This window comes from Xiphophorus maculatus, chromosome 9 (assembly GCF_002775205.1).
Source record: "Xiphophorus maculatus strain JP 163 A chromosome 9, X_maculatus-5.0-male, whole genome shotgun sequence".
In the NCBI taxonomy this organism is placed as follows: Eukaryota; Metazoa; Chordata; class Actinopteri; order Cyprinodontiformes; family Poeciliidae; genus Xiphophorus; species Xiphophorus maculatus.
The window spans coordinates 19516369-19534755 of NC_036451.1; the positions used below are offsets into that span (position 1 = coordinate 19516369).

Sequence of the window (18387 nt, forward strand, 5' to 3'; positions counted from 1 at the left end):
AACTTCACTATTTGCTGGCAAAAACACCAAATCTAAAACTTTGCAGTAGGCAGCTTATAATAAAACACAAGACGGATGTGCAAAACTTTATTACAACAGAATGATGACAAACTGTCATTTAGATTCCGCCACAAATTCAGAACCAGAGAAAACTTAAAGCAGAGTAATCTATAATTTAATTTTGCACAAAAAACACACTAAAGCACGGCTAACAGTGATGCATAGTGTTACGTTTTGAACTAAATGCAACAACAGAACTGATTCTAGCATACACGGTCACTCCCACCCTTATGTAAATGTTTCAGAAACTCCCAGGCACTATTTGGGGGATGCAACCAAAGTTTTGACCCAAAGGAAAAGTTATCTGAAGGATAAACAGAGCTCAGTTTTGAGAAATTTGGGATGACACCTCTACTGCAAGCATGTAATTTATGACTACAAGGCATTTTAAAGACCAAAATCAAAGATAGATACTAGTATATTGTTTCTTTTTCTTTGTTGATTACAATTTTAAAAACATTATAGGGGCTTTTACACAAATTTTCCAGCTTAAATACTGTCATCTGAATGTATTGCAGCATATATTTTTTTCTTCTTTCCTTCATGCGTAGTATTTCCTTATAACATTTAGCAGAAAGTATATTGTCTTATATAACGTAACCACATAAACTTTATACAGTAAAGTGCTGCACACAACATCAACACTGAAATCACAACAGCAATGATAAAGCAGGTTAATTTGAATAGCAATCTTACAATGAAGAGCTAGACATTCCAAACTGATCCATAATTTCACCCAAACTGTTTGTCCTTTAAATGTAATGAAATAGCATACTTCAATTAGCAGTCCGGAGAAACGGTAAGTAATATATTGCCAAATTGTGACCAGCGTGAAGGCACTTTATGTATAACTGTGCATTTAAATTGAAATAATACTACTTCAGCATTTCCATTGCAACCATAAAAGTGCAGTAAAAATTTGAATTTAAAGCATATTTTAAAATCTCCATCCAACAAGAACAGCCAGGCTAGACTCACATAATGTAATATGCAGCCGATTAATACAGCACAACTATTAACGTTGCAATACTAGATAAGAGTGCAAAGGTGCAAGAAGATATTGGCATTGAGCAATATAGGGGACAGATAAGGGTGACTTTGCAAGGCTGTTTCCCACTGATGTCTACAAGTACAAACGGCAAACTAAAGCTTTGATTTTTAGACACTCTTTGTGTAACAAATTTAAGAACTTCAGAGAAAAGTGCATCTATAAGACATCTTGCTCATCTTTCAAAGTCAGAACCACTTAGTAGACTGATTGATGGCAACAATGTAAATGCAAAATTCCTGCGCAGCCGACGACAGCACAACCTTCTATAACTGTCCATGGATGAAGTTATAGAATAAGACTGTCACCATTTCAAAAAATAAACAAGCATAGCAGTGCTACTTTTCTGCTGTACATAGAAATGAATATTGCACTGGCTTCTTAACGAATAAAGCGATATTATTCCTCAAACCCACCATGAATGGCTTTGAATAATAATTTAACAATGAGCCGAACAAAAGCAGATGGAAAATGGGCAGAGGTGAAAGTGTTCACTATGTCTATGGGGTTTTGACCAGATCATAAACATGAATATGAAAGTCATCATCATATTTGATATAGTACACTGAGGGCTTGGCTGGGACCTGGTAGATGACCAGGCCTGTTCTCTTCACTCCCTTGTCGGTAACATACTCCACTTGTTTCCCCACCAGACTTTCAGTCTCTTCTCCCGGCTTTCTGTCCGCAGGCAACAGGTGCTTGTTTTCTGAAGGAGGAGAGTGAAACATTACAACTTGTGCAGTAAACTTACAGATAAAATCGGCAAACTTTATCTTGAGGATATTGTGACATCTATAGAGAGTTTTTCCACATACTGTCCAAAGGTAGTATTTTGTCATATCGACCAGGTCAGGTCAAAAGGCGCAAGAACATCTCAAACCCAGGCAACTTTTTGTAAGTCCCACCTCTGTAAATACCGAGCTTCTAAATACCAACATACTGACAGACATTTTAAATCAGTCCACTGGAATTTGACTTTGTTGGATTTCAGGTTTTTATCCATTTTGACTCAATGTTTGGATGAAGGATTGAGTTTAGTTGCATCCCATTTTTTGTTATAAGTTGTAATTGTCAGAGAAAATGAAAAAGGAAGGTTCGCTGGAGTCTGGATTCCAAGAAAATGGTTTTTCGCCTACCCTTAATATCCAGTTTAGCAGACCAGTGTTTAACACAGTGATAGTTGTAGGAAAATAACTTTGCTGCACTTTTGATGGTTGTATCTCATTACATATTTCAGAGATAAAAGTTAAGTTAAAAATTATAACCCCATATATAACCATCTGACCAAAGAAAATGCATGCTTAGTCTTTCTCCGCGTTATTAGCACACTTCAGTCCGACTCTTCTGCAGACGTAGACTTTTTCTTTGTCTACAACCAGAGTTCTGCTGGTTGTCTTTTTGGTGAATACCACTGGGCACATATCTCACTTTCTTTCCAGCTTCTTTAAAATCGTTCAGTTCACAGACTTCTGGGGCATTGTGATGTTGGAAAACAAAGAGAAATGTGAGGCAAAAATGGCTAACTTGCAAAACATATCACTTCCAGTTCCAGTAGTTGCACTAGAATTTCCAGTTTTTATAATACTCTGCAGCCCTCATTGCCAATACTGTAGTGTGAGGTTAACATATTCAAAGGGTTATTCTAATTTAGAACTGGAAGATGCTTAACAATCCAAGTACCACATGATTTATGAGTTGTAGCTTACTAATGTAAGCTACAACTTACATTGTAAGTTTGATAGCTTTTAGGCAAATAAAATCAATAATTGCTGACTTCACATGTTGGAAGAACTCCAAAGATGCATTAGGTTGGAGGGCATAATATGATGCAGGATATGACGTTTAAACACTGAACAGTACAAAAAGTCCAGATTTTTGAAACTACACCTAAACTAAATTCTTCCCATCTTTGGACCTACACAGACATATTCCAAGAGAGAAGTGGCATGCGGCTTGAACATGATGCAGAAGCACACACAAACATAACTCACAGAAAATACCCTGGAGGATTTCCTGCTGTACTCAGACATGGTCTCATGCTATCATGTTTTTAATATTTGTATGCCATGTTTGGAAGCAGGATAAGCTCTTTCAGATGTCTGAAGTAAGTGTTGCAAATATTTCTGCTTTCACATGCAGCCTGGTCAGGACATCAAGCATGCAGTAGATGGGTGTAAACAACTTTAGAGCAGTAAAAAGTTAGATCGAAAACAGATCATCTACGCTTTCTGGTGTTCATGTTACATGTTAAGGTACAACTCATTATTAAAGCATACAAACTCAAAATTGCCTGAAATCAACCAGGTACTCCTTAAGTCTGTTTGTTTTCCTTCCTCAAACTGGAAATAAAGGAGACAAATTATTCTGTGTGGACAATAACTGAGACAACCTTCAATATCTGTAACATCTCTTGTTCCTGTTTCTGGAGCCTCGAGGAAAATACTACATAAAACTCTTTCTGAATAAATCAGCTTTTGTTAAAACACAAATTAACAGTACCTGCTTCTGGCAAAATCCTGAGGTCCCCATCTGCGTAGTCATCCCACAGCTGGTACATATAAAGAACTGGGTCCTTTTCATAAGTGATATAATACCAGTTTGTCATGACTGGAGCTCGGGATAGGACCATGCCTCTCCACTCATTCTTCTCTCCATCTTCCTTTTCAAACAAATGCTCCACTGCTTTGCCCACAAGTTCCTCTGCCCCTGCTGGGATCTTTATTTTGTTGTTTACTGCAGAGACACAAGTGGATATGTTGCTCAAAATTAATAAAAATGCCTGAGATTATCTTGTGAATTAGAGGTACATGGACTAAGGCTGGGCGATTAATTGAATTTTTGGTTTTTAAATATTAATTTTATTGAAAATAGGGATTTTTTTTTCCCCACCAATGCAATCCTTAGGTTTCCATAGTTCAGTAATGTCAGCCTGCCCAGGGCCGCCATCTTGTTTGACAAGTATGTTTTACAGATCCTATTTATCAGGATTCTGTTTATTTTGAATTCACAGGTCAGTTCTACGATGGAGTATTAGAGCGAGGCTACGATTTTTATTTTATTTTTTTTTAATTATGAGAATAACGCCAAAGTAACACAAGAATAAAGTGTTAACATAAGCAGAATATAGTCTCAAATTAGGAGAATGTAGCAGTAATTTTATGAGACCTCCTGCACAAAATATAACAAAATGGAACGTTGAGCATCTGGTTAAGTTATACTTATCGGTTCTGTTATCAGTTTTACAGATAAGTAACTTCTTACTCATTTAACACATCAGCATATAAAAATGTTATCAGTAGCAGGACTTTGAAACAATTGTGCATACGACAGTCTATTTCGAAAAAAGAAGAATATGGACTGAGCTGGTCAGGTCAGATCTTGATTACTCTATTAAAGCTTTATCTCATTAAAACATCCGTTTTCTTGTGATTTTAAAACAATCTTTTGCTAAAATTATCTTTACTCTGATAATATTATGACTGTTCTCATAATTAAAGAAAAATTCTTGTACCCTGGCCCTAACACTGACTGAAGTAAAAGACACTTTTTGAAAATAGTTTCTATCATTTGAAATTCCTTTTTTTTTAGAAAAAACAATTAGATTAAAATCGTAAATTGGTTTTCGAATGAATAGGTTCATCTGAGATATTTTTTAAACCATATCGCCCAGCCTTAGCGTAGACACCTACTCACCGATATTCTCTGACAGGACTTGCAGGTTGGAGACTCTCACGTCCTTGAATAGCTCTATGCCGTAGACGCAGTCAAAGCCGTCGTACTTCACCATGAAGAGAGAGGGATTAACGCTGAGTCTGTCCAGCACCGTTCCCTTCCATTTGCTTTGGTTGCCCTTCTCTCGCCAGTTATGCTGAATGCGCAATCCCAGGATGGAGTTGGGGTCCGGCGTCGCCACGTCACTCAGTTCCCCACTGCTCCGCTTTCTGATATCCGACATGAACAGACAGCCTTAGATGTTTTCACACAAAAGTGGGATAATTCTGATCTCCAGCTGATAGACTGGTACATTTTAGTATTACTGCGAGAGAGTGTTGTTCACTTCATGTACTGCATGTAAATACAAGAACATGAGCAAGAGATCACATCTTACATGTGTTACCAATTTTTCCTTTTCTGAGAGCATATTATAAGAAAATGAAGCATTTCGTGCTTAAATAATTTAGCTAATAGGACATCATGATCTCCTTTCACCCGTTTTCAACATTAGAGGTTTATTAATACTCCCCTAAAATGTTTTTCTAATTTGTTATTTTTCTAAGCAAACTAAATTATTTTGACAATATTATAAGCAGTTATTAGTACCCCAGCATTACATTAAGATTTGAAACGAAAAATATATCAGAATAAGCTTTATTGGCCAGGATTGTGTGCAAAAAAAGGAATTAAGAGCACACATTAGGTATATATATTTATAAACTTATAGCAAATAACGGAACATCACACAATTATAAAAAAAAACCAAATATTCCTATTGCTGCAATCATAATTTAACATACTACTAGAGATTCAATAATCTACTCTATAAGGTCTTTGTACCTTTTATTTGTATGAACATGGGTGGAACTGTTATTTTCTACATCTTGTCTTGTCCATGTTTTTCACTACTGGAAAACTAAATGATCTTTTTTTCTTTTTTTAAACACTGAGTAAATTCAGGAATAATTATATTTGTGTGTGTGCAGGTGTGTGTGTGTGTTTGGTGGGTTATGCGCTGTATTACGGCTGGTCGAGTCCAACATCTTCTCTGGCATCACATTAAAAGGACATTAAATTGTAGATTCCAGTAAAGCCAAAATGAACAAAAAAAACCCCAAAAAAGAACAGATGGCTCTCCAGAATGTGTAACAAAACTTCCCTAGGACCCCTTGGAGATGGAGTAGTGCAAGCGAAATTTGTGTTCCTACACTTCATGCTTTCTTTTACACTAGCCATATGGATCCAATCACATTCACATTTGTAGATTAAAGCACAGACTGGTAGGCAACTCGGGAGATTGTGCCTTTCCGCAGTCTCCTTGTGTGAAATTAGGTTTGCTTGATTTAAAAAAAAAAAAAAAGTTCCAGACGTTTTGATTGTAATAACAGATTTTCACACATCACCTTGTCCAACAGTTCACTTTCACATACCTGCCCCTTTTCTTGGACATGCCTCTGGAAATTCAAAGGTTACTATTTGAAAGAAAAAGAAGGTACTTTAGTTGTTATGTCACCAGGAAGAACAGACAGTCAGACACAGGAGAAGAGGGAAATTTAAATAATCCTAAAAAAAAAAAAGAAAATGGGCTTGACGTGTTGCTCTAAAGACTGACAACTCCATCAACCAATGAGCAGGTATCACTGAGCCACTTCCTGAGAATTTATTCGGGTGACATAGCTATGGAGGTCACGTCTAAAGATGAGTTAGCTCGCACGCCAGTATAACTGGATGACAAGCCTGCGGGTGTAATGTATTTACATGAATATTTCACATACCAACATATCATTGCCACGAGGGAAGTCTGAAAAAATAACATTTAAATACACTTGCATTAGCTCACATTCCTACTGAACTAAACACGGCGCCGTCTGTCTGCTCACTCGTTATCAATGCAGATGTTACTGAAGGTAAGCAGAGGCGTTCAGTCAGCCATATCTATCTGTTACCGGTCTCACTGACAAGCTAACAAGCGGTAGCAACAAATGGATGTTTATTACGTCCGTATTCTAAGTGTGGAAGACAGCTTAATTACCTTTAAGCAGATTTCATGTCAGTACTGTTCGGTTTGTATGGCGGATAAATGTTGCCACACGCCAACCCGCCCGCGTAAATCTCGCGAAACCTATGGAAAAACTGGAGTTAGCTGTGGCTGGTTGATCGTGGGGGGAGGAGACTCTAGTTCCCAGCAAGCCTTAAGGTTGCCATGACGGCAAGGAAAAACGTAAGCAAATGCGCGGTGAATTGTGGGTATTGATGTTTCTAAATGCCGGCATTTAGAAACATCAATCTTATCCGGCAGCACAAATGCTGCTGGATAAGATTCTAATGTTTTGATTTGTAAATGCAGCAAAGTTTATGTCAAAACTAGAGTCTTTGTAGCTTTTTTTTTTCCAAACCGTGACATTACCTAACATTGATAACTTAGCATTCACATTCACATTGTCACACTTATAATTCACATGGATAATGATAATTTCAAAATATTTTCCGACAGACTTTTTATTCTTTTTCCTTTTATTATTATTTTTTTAAGGAAAAATATTTTGTATATTAATAAAAGATGGTTGGGAACAATCAGATATATCGCTTTAGTTCAGGGGTCTCAAACTCGCGGCCCGCGGGCCAACTGCGGCCCTCGGGACGATAGTTTGTGCCCCCCCCCCTCCCTTAATAGCAAGTTTGAAATAATTGGCACTTTTCAGTGTTGTGTGCGGAGCTGAACGAACTTACCAATCACGGTGGAGTATATTGCTCTCGGGGGCCGGACATCGGCCGGGCCTATTTGCATTTTCTATTTGTCATTATTTGCATGCAGTACATGCGCAATTTCCGCTACCGCTCCGCTTCACCTGCTTCAGCATCCAGTCTAGACCCGGAAGTTGCTGATCAGTGTAACGTAATTAAGATTAGGCGCTGTAACGCTTGGGTTGTGTTTAAGGGAGGAGAGGAGGCGGCAGATTTGTCAGGACGGTCAAAAACTCACAACCACACTGGTACTGGGAATTCCACCGTGTTGTCCTTTAATAAATACGCTCTTCACCAACCTTACAAAGCCGGTTGAACGGCTGCTATAGTATCAGACATGAAAATTGAGCAGCGTCCAAACAACCCCTAACATTACTAAAAAGTTAGGGAGCTAACATGTCAGTCTAGCACGTGTCCACGCTCTCTACAGAGAAGCCGTGGCGCATACTTCTGACATCATTAGCAATACTAGAGTATCTTAAAGAGACACTACACAATTACGGCTGTTACAGCGCCTGACTACGGCCAAATATGGTAATAGGCAATCAGAAAGGTTCGGCTGAGGAGACAGTGTGTGTGAATGCGGCCCAGCCTCACCCAGACTCTACCTCCAGCGGCCCCCGGGTAAATTGAGTTTGAGACCCCTGCTTTAGTTGCATCATGCTAGATTGTATGGAGCGCTAGTGCCAGCAGAGGGCAGCAGAGGTTTGATTAATTTGTTTTTGTTTTATCAGTTTGGTTAGAATCTAGGAAACATGGGCACTTCATGTCCAGCACGCCTTCCACTACTATACTACATAGGCCCAGTTTCTGATCAAGTAGACCTTTCCTTACTTAATTAGTGTGTATGTTAACTGTCGTCCGATGTATTTCATCTCTATGGAACCTCTTATTCACTAGACATTTGCATCCAAGACTTGTTCTTTGCATTGAAGGACATTGAGCACATTAATCATCTGTCTGATTTTGATCAATCACCTGCTAGAGCTTCCCATTTACCTTGAGAAAGTGTAATAAATATGTCCTAGTAGTAGCCTGTGCAAGGATCTACATTTTTTGTGTAATGTAGATCCACCTACATGTACATCTCAATAAATTAGAATATTAATGAAAATCTCATTTTAGTAGCTCATTTCACTAAGTGAAATAATTTTCACTGATTTTTTCCAGCCTTTATTTCTGCCAATTATTTTTGATACAACATGTTTGATATCGAAAAATAAGCTTAATGAAAAGTGTGCTTAATACCTGCTGTTATTTTCAAAAGGGATGGTTGTCCCAAGAAATAAGTCTCATTCAAATTCAAATTGAAAAGTACTTTATTGATCACAATGTTAATTAAAGATTAAAGAGCTTTACAGTAGAAGAAAATTTAGTTTTGAAATACAGAACAATTTGTCCGTTTTGCCTTTGGAAGTAGAAAAAGTACCAAGTAAAGGTATTTTGTCTAATTTTCATTCAGCACTTTTTCAATCCACTGCCTGAAAGAGTCAACACGTGTGTAAACATCAGGAGTCCTTATGTTTCCACATCGACGCCCGGAGAAGGAGACAACACCTGCTGAAGCTCCGTCACACACCAATGGGCCTCCTGAATCCCCCTGCAAAATAGCAATTCAAGAAATATTAACAATTACTAGGTTGTTTTCAAGTTTGGCCACTGTGATATTTGTTTCTGCTGAACATTACTTTGCATTTTGACCCGCCTTACCGAGCAGAAGCCCTGTCTGTTCCGTGAACCCATGGCACAAACCATCGTTCTTTCTATGGGAACTTCTCCCCATCTTCTCTGACATGTAGTTGGTGACATAATTGTGACATTGACCTCTTGCAGCCTGTTTGCCAACGTTCTGTTGTCCGATATGTCCCCCCAACCTGCTGTGATGCAACGACTTCCTGTTCTGAGGCTACCAGACTTCAGAGAGATCAACTGCACTTCTTTAGTAAGATTTGCCCTACTGCTAAGCTGAGGAATTATGAAAAGAAAACAAACAATAGCAGAGTTAGAGGTTAATGATAATTCAATTATGTGTAGAAAGAGACAAGATTTACAGATTTAGAATGTAATATATTTGACCCAACCTTCAACAGCATGATGTCATTTGTAAGATCAGTGTAGTCTGGGTGGGGAAAGGATCTGAGAACACGAAGGCTCTGCTTTGCTGGCTCATTGGCTTTCAGTGTGTCTGCTCCAAGCACAACTGTGAATGGTCTAGAAGTCACAGAATTGCACAAGTTGCATGCATTACAAAAACAAAAAAACATCACTACAATCAAAATATGAAAATGTAGTCTAATTTATTGTGGGTGGGTATTTATTGAGGGGTGCACTGACTGCAGTTTTCTGGCCGATTGCCGATTACTGATCCTTCAATAGCCTGATCTGTCGATTCTGAATTTGATCAATACCAATTTGTTTGTCTGAAATGTTACTAAATATAGCAAGAAAGTCACTGAGTTGGTAAAAGTGGGGTGACTATTGATAACTGCAAACATGCAGACATGACCTGGTGGGCCGGTCTGTCAGTCAAACCTTTCTCACGGGAGAACAAAAGTTGACAGTGGTTGATTTGTAGACCTTCGCTGAGGTAGATAAGTTCAAGGAATAAGATCAGCTTCACATGTAAGCATCGGCCGATCACTAATCTCCCTAATTGAAGGAAACTGGCACCGATATATTGGCTGGCCAATAAACCGGCGCACCCCTAACAACAAGTTTGTTTTTTTTCTTAAAAAGTATGTAGTTACTTATGTTCAACTGTGTTTATTTTTATGTGTATATTATGAGGGAAATTTTGATCTTTTTTACGGCCTTTTTTCTGCTTTTATCAAAGGCACAGTTTAAGATCTATCCTTAAATTTATTTTCTGGAGATCTATAGATTTCTTGTAATTTTTAATCTTGCAAAAATGATACAAAGTATAATTTTTGTGCTACACTAAGTTTAAGAAATGGTGAACATTGTTACCTTTCTCTCCAGAATCTTCTTTCTAGGATAAATTCTTGAAAGGTTTCTTGTTTTCTTATTGCCTAAGAATTATTTTGAATTTTTTAGATTTGTAGCGGTGAGCAAAACTTACACCATTATGTCACAATGTGCTGCTGTGAGCACAAAATCCTCTCTTATGAGCACTCCGCCGCAGATATGTTGACGTTGGATTTGCAGCGAGACCATGTACGGCCGCGAGTGGGGGACAGCATCTTTGCCACCAACAATCCGAGTGCCTTCAGCTCCTGCAATTAAAAAAAATAAACACTACAGTTCTGCATTTTGTACCCTGGTGCTGGTTGCAACTAGCTTTAGCATAAAGGTGTTGTGGCTTACCCCGGAAAGCACAGAGCAGCAGCAGTATGAATCCGAAGGTCATGGTGTCCTGCGAAACCCACACTTTGCTCTCTTAGCTTTATAGCATTTTAAGAATCGGAAGAAAAGAAAACAACTTCCTTATTTGCAGCTTATTTGCCAACAAGCTGGTGATGTTTCTGTTAGGTTGGTGAAATGACAAAAGACACCTTACAAAATATCTGAAGCAAGTTTCAAAACAGGTTTTGAAAACCAAAGTAAGTGATCTGCAGTTCAGAAAAAAATAGACGTGGGAGAAAAAGACTTTTTCTTTGCTAGTGGTTTGTTTTAATCTTAATACTTCATTTTTTTTTTTTTTTAAACGCATCCTCTTTAGACAGCTAAACGATTTCCTTTTTTCAGCTTGTTGCACCAAAGTTTGGTTGAAAAAACTGTGAGGAAAGAATGTGGCTTAATGCCACTTCGCTTTTCCATTTAACTTCTCAGCTGCAAAAAATAAAATAAAATAAAAAAACCTCAACAAAACTGCTTTTACTAATGTAGTCATTTTCACTGCTTATATAAAGAAACTGCACTTACTTTCAGAATGCTTTGCAAAGGAAAAGCCCCTCAACATGAAGAAAATTGAAATTAGCTAGAGTGAAATATAAAAAAAATATCCTTTGCGTTGATTTAAAAAAAAAAACACTTATCAGAGAATAATGGTCTTCTCAGATGGTAAATGAGGTTATTTTTCAACTACTAAAAGCAGGCAAAACCTGTATGCGCAAATCCATATTTTAAATGTGTTTAAACAAAAACTCCCAAAAATTCATCACGTGTTTTCCTGAAGCAAGCAGTTACTTTAAGGCTGTCATTTCTCATGAAATCTTTGTAATTGAAAACTAAATAAAAGTGTAAAGTATCCCTAACTCTTAACTACTAAGCTATGATTTCACACTTTAAAAGTGAAATGATGTTTGGCATATTTATGTGAGGCTGAAGAGGTGGATATTATACTTACTCAACTTTTTTTTGAGCTTTTACTACATTACAATGTTATTTCCTCATAAAACCTACTCGGATTATTGCTGGGATTCATTTGATTTCCAGTTGACAAATCATTTAATCTCCCGTGGCAGCTATTCAGGGATGCCTAAACACTTGCTGATGCAAATCTCCGCCTATTTACCGACATTTTGGAGCTTCAGTCTGCAGTCGAGCTCCATCCTCACAGAGCACCGCTCCACCACTCAGCTCCGCCTGCCCAACGGCAGCAGCAATTAGGGAGCGTAGGCTCTGACTGCGAGTGTGCGTTTGTCATTCGAACTACTTCTCCTACCAAATCTCCTAAAAACGGTTGAAATCTTGGACAAGCATTGCTGTGCGACGTGTTGAAAGGAAAGTGTGAGAAAGGAAAGGAGCACTAGATATAGCAATTATGCAAGGTCAAATTTATTTTAAATTATTTTTGATATATACAGCATTCTCATATCAAACAAAGGTAATAGTCACTTGCTTGTGCTATAAACTAGAAAATACTCAATACCTCCAACCCATTCAAATGCATTTGTAAGATTAAATTAATGGGCAACAAGGTTTAATGCTTGTTGACAAAAACATCACAAAGGATAGAATTTTTGTGCTTGACACGTTTACGGTACTTAAATTCATATTGATAGTGTATTTTTTCATAAAGAATATCCATCTAGTTGCATCCTTTGATTACATTTTGCTTTATTTCACAGTTCTGCCACCAGCTGACAGAGGCATGGAAATAAGATGAACAACTCCCTGAGTAAGAAGGCCTTCTGTAACAAGTTGCTACACACATTTATTTGTTTTCACAATGTTGTTGATCCATTGAAGATATTTGGATATGTCTGTGTAGACGTTGGGTACATCTGGGTAGTTGCAGTTGGCACGTTTGTTGAATGACACAACACCAACAGCTACCCTGTTACACACTAGAGGACCACCGGAATCACCCTGTAAAAATATTGTGTGGTCCAACACATGGACACATGTATTGGTTTTAAAAAAGGACTATTTGAAAAAGTCAAATAGTCCTCCCTTAGAGTACTTGACTCTCAGGGAGTCAAGTACTCCCTTAGAGTCACCAACAGGTGGCAGTGTAGAAATGAGGATATATCCTGCCTTCTCTGTCAACTTTTTGCTGGATTTTCCTAGATGGTTAAAATAATTCAAGACGCCATATCTATCCATCCCATGTTTGTATCTTTAATATGCTGAATGGAAATCACAAACACATATCTGTTCTATTAGGAAATATTGTGGGAAGAACAGCCAGGTGACAAATTTATTTCCTTATTAACCAATAGTTTGGCGATAAAATCAAGTTGAAGTTGTTTTCTGTCTGATTGCTGTTCATATGTCTGCCTGTGTTCTTATTGAACAGAGTATAGAAAAGGATAAAAGAGGGTTACAAAACCATAAGTTAACCTCCTCTTTCAACATAAAGTGTGTTGAGAAAGGTGGTTAACTAGAAAACAACTACTTCCTTCATAAGAGGAGTAAAGACCAGAAATATAAGCTGCATTTCCATCACAAATGTGTGCAAAACGTTGCTTATATTACACCAATGTAAAAAAATAAATAAATCCCTCAAATTCCCTCATTTAATAAAAAGGGACTCTTTAGTTTTGGTTCCTATCACATCAAAAGAACTGTAGTGCATCTCTTGCTCTGCACTATGCCTTAAGTCTTTGTGGAATAAAGTTTAAATTCACAATTTTTGAAATTCTTGGACAAAAAAAGTTATTTACAACAAAAAAGTTGTACATACCATTTACACACCAGGTATGTACATATATTTCTGTAATGTGATCAAAAGACTTAAGTGGGATTTAGCTGTACTGGAACATTTAGTCGTAAAGGGGTCTGAGGATATCTATAATTATGAAAGAAGGAAGTCCTGGACATAAGCATCTGATATAAGTTTCTGTAGAATTGTTGGACTAAACCTTAGAGATGAGAAGCTCTTTCATCTGTGGGAAGCTCAAAGGAGAGGATCTGCAGTTTTGCATCAAAAAGAGTCAGTTTAGGTGGTTTCCTGGGCATCTGATCAGGATTTCTCCTGGGCATCTCCCTTTGGAGTTTCCAGAATGTCCCGCGAGGAGGATGTCCCGGGGCAGAACTGACTCCATAGACCATATATACAGTAAATTACTGCCGTTAAATATGTACTTATATGTTTTTGTTGAGAAATAACAAAAGGAATCTCACTTTTAGCATTTGATTGCATTTTGCTTTGCTTTATTTCATAATTCTGTTGGATACCAGAAGTTGACAAAGGCAATGAAATGAGATGAACAACTTTCTGTGCAGGAAGACCTTCTGTAATAAGCTTATGACACACATTTCTTCATTTTCATAATGTTGTTGATCCACTGAAGATATTTGGATATGTCTGTGTAGACGTTGGGTACATCTGGGTAGTTGCAGATTTTCTGATTGTTGAATGACACAACACCAACAGCTACTCCGTTGCACACCAGTGGACCACCGGAATCACCCTGTAAAAATATTAGTTTTATTTTTATGTTGACCAAAATATTTTAGACGATATGAAGAGCAGTAACACTGACCTGACAAAATCCTTTGTCTGTGTTGTATCCACCAGCACAGATCACATTGGAAGGGAAGTCATTCCCCCATTTCTCCCGACAGAGTTGTGGATTTAAGATTGACACATTCACCACTCTCAGGTCATCCACACCAGCATGGTGGGTCCCAGTTTGACCCCATCCAGCTACAGAGCAGATCTGACCATCTGCAAGGTTTGCATTGGACGACGTTGGAAGTGGAATTATTTTCACCCTGTTATTTAGCGGAGCTGTCCCGGACAACTGAAGATGTACAAAATGACAAGAAATACTAGCTCACCTTTTTTTTTTTAACACTATCTCCATGATATCTATATAATTGATATGAATCAATGTGCACTACATGGCACAATGCATGTTATTTGTATTAATATGTACTTACTTTAAGGAGCATGATGTCATCACCAAGTCCAACAGATTTATAAGTTGGATATTTGCATAAGTATTCAATATTCATTGGGCTCACGTTCCTCTTTGATAGCTTGTGGGTTCCCAGAACAACACTCACAGGTTCACTGAAGCATTAAATGTTAAAATTCTTATGGTCATCAGTCACACTTTTTATGGTCATTTTATGACTATTTCAATGCTCATCATTCAGAAACAGACATAGATGAAGAACTTACTCTGTAGCACAGTGTGCAGCAGTGGCCGCAAAGTCCTGGCTCACTAGAAATCCTCCACACACATGACCATATTTGTTTTGCACTGAGACCATGTACTGCATTGAGTTCTCGGGTGCCTTTTCCCCATGTACGATGTCACTCCCATGGACTACAAACACCAATGTAGGAAAAAAAAAAATCAGCTTAGAAATATTTTAGTTAGAAAGCAAAAGAAGATTTCTTACCATTTTGCCCAAGAGATGTCACAATGTGGAAAAGCAGTAATGTACCCAGGCCGTGCATGGTGCCAGCTCTTATGGGTTGTGCTTGTGATGCTGAGGTTTTTATAGCATATTGCTGGCTAAAGTCATTATCTAAAATCTAGATCCTTGTCTTTACCACATATGCCAGTAAATAATTGTGAAAAAAATATGTATCTAAAAGTTTCCTACTCCTATCTAAACAATCAATAGACCCCCCCACCTTGAGGTTTCAGATAAAAATATGGTACTTTCAGAGTGAGTCTCTATTGGTTGGAAACTTAGATAACTCAGTCTTAATGGCACTTAGTAGCATTTAAAATTACCTTTTAGTTTTACTTCTGTATTAAAAAAAACGTTCAGCTTCTTGATATTTATGATCTCTTTAGTGAAATTTGGCACTCCCTCCAGTACATAAGCATCCTCATTCCAAACACGTTCACTTAAATTTTCACTTTATGGTACATGTTCACATTATTTATTGACTGTATCTAAGAATATCAAATGTATTTTGAATTTAATTGAAGATATGACATAATACAATATATAATATACAGTAAAATACAATGACTTAAATCTTATTTGTAAAGACTAGGTCATCAAATCAGTGTGTCAACTACATTGCCTGTAGGGATTTTTAATGTCCATCAGGTGTCAGTATTTGCTATGGGTCGAAAGGCTTCATGACGCCTCATTTACCCATCATTAGTGGTGAGGCAGATACTTAGGACCCAGTTTGAAATGAAGAAATTAAAATTTTAATAATGAATTTAAGAAATATAAAGTCCAGGCAGTCCAGTAAATCCAGGCAGGACAAAATAAACAAGACCACCACGACTAGACATAAGACCAGACAGTTTTAACAAGGACCCAACAAAGACACAGAAACACAGGTGACATTAAATACACAGAGGATAATCAGGGAATGAGAGACACCTGGGAACAATCAAGGGGAAGACTCAAGACACAGAAACCTAAAATAAACACACAGAAAAACTCAAATCCTTACAATTGTAGTACTCGAGACCGATCTTGGTCTCAAGACCATTTTTTGATGGTCTCGGTCTCTGCGCTGAGGACTCGGGATTTTATTTCAAGACCAGTCAAGACCGCAACTGTGGAAACATCACTAAACTTACAGCTTATTTGTTAACATGTTTGTTTTCACTGGATCCAAAACGCACCGATTAAAATCCAAGCAATAACGTGACTTACCAATTACGTGTTTCTGTTACTATTCCCACCCCCTTCCCACATTTCACTCGCACTCGGCGCTCCAAGACATGCGCAGTGGGTTTTTTTGTTTGTCTAATCGTCAGTAATATAAATGCGCTGCATAGATAATAAGAAAGCCGATGGCGACAGCTAATTCAGCAGCAAATTATACATTTTTGAAATTCTTGAAAAAAAAAGAAGGAAAGTTTTTTACAATATATGAAATTTTGCACACAGTGTAAACACTAGGTAGGTCCATACTTTTCTGCAAAGTGATCAAAACGTTTTAGTGGGGTTCAACAGAGCTGTACATGTAGTCCATAGGTATGAGAAAGGAGTCATGACCAAAGGAAGGAGGTCCTGATTATAACCATCTGATATGAGTTTCCTCTGTAGACCCTAACCCTTAAGAGATGAGGACCTCTTTCATCCGTGGGAAGCTCAAAGTAGAGGATCTGACTATATATGATATGTATATTTCTCTCAATACATATATTTATGTACATATATGTTTCTGTTGATATATAAAAAAGAGTGTGTATCATTTGATTGCATTGTGCTTTATTTAACAAATTCGTTGAATGCCAGAAGCTGACAGAGGCATTGAAATAAGATGAACAACTCCCTGAGCAAGAAGGCCTTCTGTAACAGGTTTGCTACACACATTTATTTGTTTTCACAATGTTGTTGATCCATTGAAAATATTTGGATATGTCTGTGTAGACGTTGGGTACATCTGGGTAGTTGCAGTTGGCACGTTTGTTGAATGACACAACACCAACAGCTACCTTGTTACACACCAGTGGGCCACCAGAATCACCCTGTAAAAATATTAGTTTTATTTTTACATTGACCAAAATATTTTAGACGATATGAAGAGCAGTAACACTGACCTGACAAAATCCTTTGTCTGTGTTATATCCGCCAGCACAGATCACATTGGAAGGGAAGTCATCCCCCCATATGTCCCGACAGAGTTGTGGATTTAAGATTGACACATTCACCACTCTCAGGTCATCCACAATAGCATGGTGGGGCCCAGTTTGACCCCATCCAGCAACAGAGCAGATCTGACCATCTCTAAGGTTTGCATTGGAAGACGTTGGAAGTGAAATTATTTTCACCCTGTTATTTAGCGGAAATTTTCTGGACAACTGAAGATGTACAAAATGACAAATACTAACTTAGATCTTTTTAAAACTACCTCCACATTAAATCAATAAAATACACATAAATAGGTGTGCACCAAATGTCACATTGCATGTTGCTTGTATTAATATATACTTACTTTAAGGAGCATGATGTCATCACCAAGTCCAACAGATTTATAAGTTGGGTATTTACAGAAGTATTCAATATTCACTGGGCTCATGTTCCTCTTTGATAGCTTGTGGGTTCCCAGAACAACATGCACAGGTTCACTGAAGCATTAAATGTTAAAAGTCTTATGAGGGGACATTTTTATGGTCATCAATAAGAAGCAGACATAGACGAGGAACTCACTCTTCAGCACAGTGTGCAGCAGTGATCACAATGTCCTGCCTGACTAGAAATCCTCCACACACATGACCCCATTTGTTTTGCACTGAGACCATGTACTGCATCGAGTTGGCTGGGGCTTTTTCTCCATGTATGATGTCACTCCCCTGGACTGAAAATACAGGCAAAGATTAGCAATTGGTTCAGTGAGACAGTTGGAGAAAGACAATCTGATAATCTCTTACCAGTTTGTCCAAGACATGCTAGAATATTGAAAAACAGAAATGTAGACAAACGGTGCATGATGCCAGCAGATCCAACTTGTGGTTAAAGTATTGCTTATCTGGGCCTTT

At 37.8% G+C, this 18387-nt stretch overlaps 4 protein-coding genes across 4 annotated transcripts; all 4 read right to left on the minus strand.

The window, feature by feature from the left end:
- Positions 1 to 74: 74 nt before the first annotated feature.
- LOC102222746 (spindlin-1-like) lies at positions 75 to 7014 on the minus strand. The gene is made up of 5 exons (XM_005795592.2): positions 6855 to 7014; positions 6253 to 6294; positions 4802 to 5049; positions 3608 to 3841; positions 75 to 1814 (listed from the first exon to the last, which is right to left on the minus strand). Exons 2-5 carry the CDS (start codon positions 6270 to 6272, stop codon positions 1609 to 1611), a joined length of 708 nt encoding a protein of 235 aa, XP_005795649.1. The 5' UTR covers positions 6273 to 6294; positions 6855 to 7014; the 3' UTR covers positions 75 to 1608.
- Positions 7015 to 8868: 1854 nt separating this feature from the next.
- On the minus strand, positions 8869 to 11000 carry LOC102233119 (mast cell protease 3-like). Its single transcript, XM_005795718.2, has 5 exons — positions 10892 to 11000; positions 10647 to 10800; positions 9649 to 9778; positions 9278 to 9532; positions 8869 to 9167 (listed from the first exon to the last, which is right to left on the minus strand). Exons 1-5 carry the CDS (start codon positions 10932 to 10934, stop codon positions 9015 to 9017), a joined length of 735 nt encoding a protein of 244 aa, XP_005795775.1. The 5' UTR covers positions 10935 to 11000; the 3' UTR covers positions 8869 to 9014.
- Positions 11001 to 14109: 3109 nt separating this feature from the next.
- On the minus strand, positions 14110 to 15410 carry LOC102232855 (duodenase-1-like). Its single transcript, XM_023340049.1, has 5 exons — positions 15326 to 15410; positions 15102 to 15249; positions 14858 to 14990; positions 14458 to 14718; positions 14110 to 14385 (listed from the first exon to the last, which is right to left on the minus strand). The coding sequence occupies exons 1-5, from the start codon at positions 15381 to 15383 to the stop codon at positions 14218 to 14220; spliced, it is 768 nt and encodes a 255-aa protein (XP_023195817.1). The 5' UTR covers positions 15384 to 15410; the 3' UTR covers positions 14110 to 14217.
- Positions 15411 to 17132: 1722 nt separating this feature from the next.
- LOC106699827 (duodenase-1-like) lies at positions 17133 to 18342 on the minus strand. Its single transcript, XM_014471348.2, has 5 exons — positions 18280 to 18342; positions 18059 to 18206; positions 17844 to 17976; positions 17449 to 17709; positions 17133 to 17376 (listed from the first exon to the last, which is right to left on the minus strand). Exons 1-5 carry the CDS (start codon positions 18335 to 18337, stop codon positions 17212 to 17214), a joined length of 765 nt encoding a protein of 254 aa, XP_014326834.1. The 5' UTR covers positions 18338 to 18342; the 3' UTR covers positions 17133 to 17211.
- Positions 18343 to 18387: the final 45 nt, after the last annotated feature.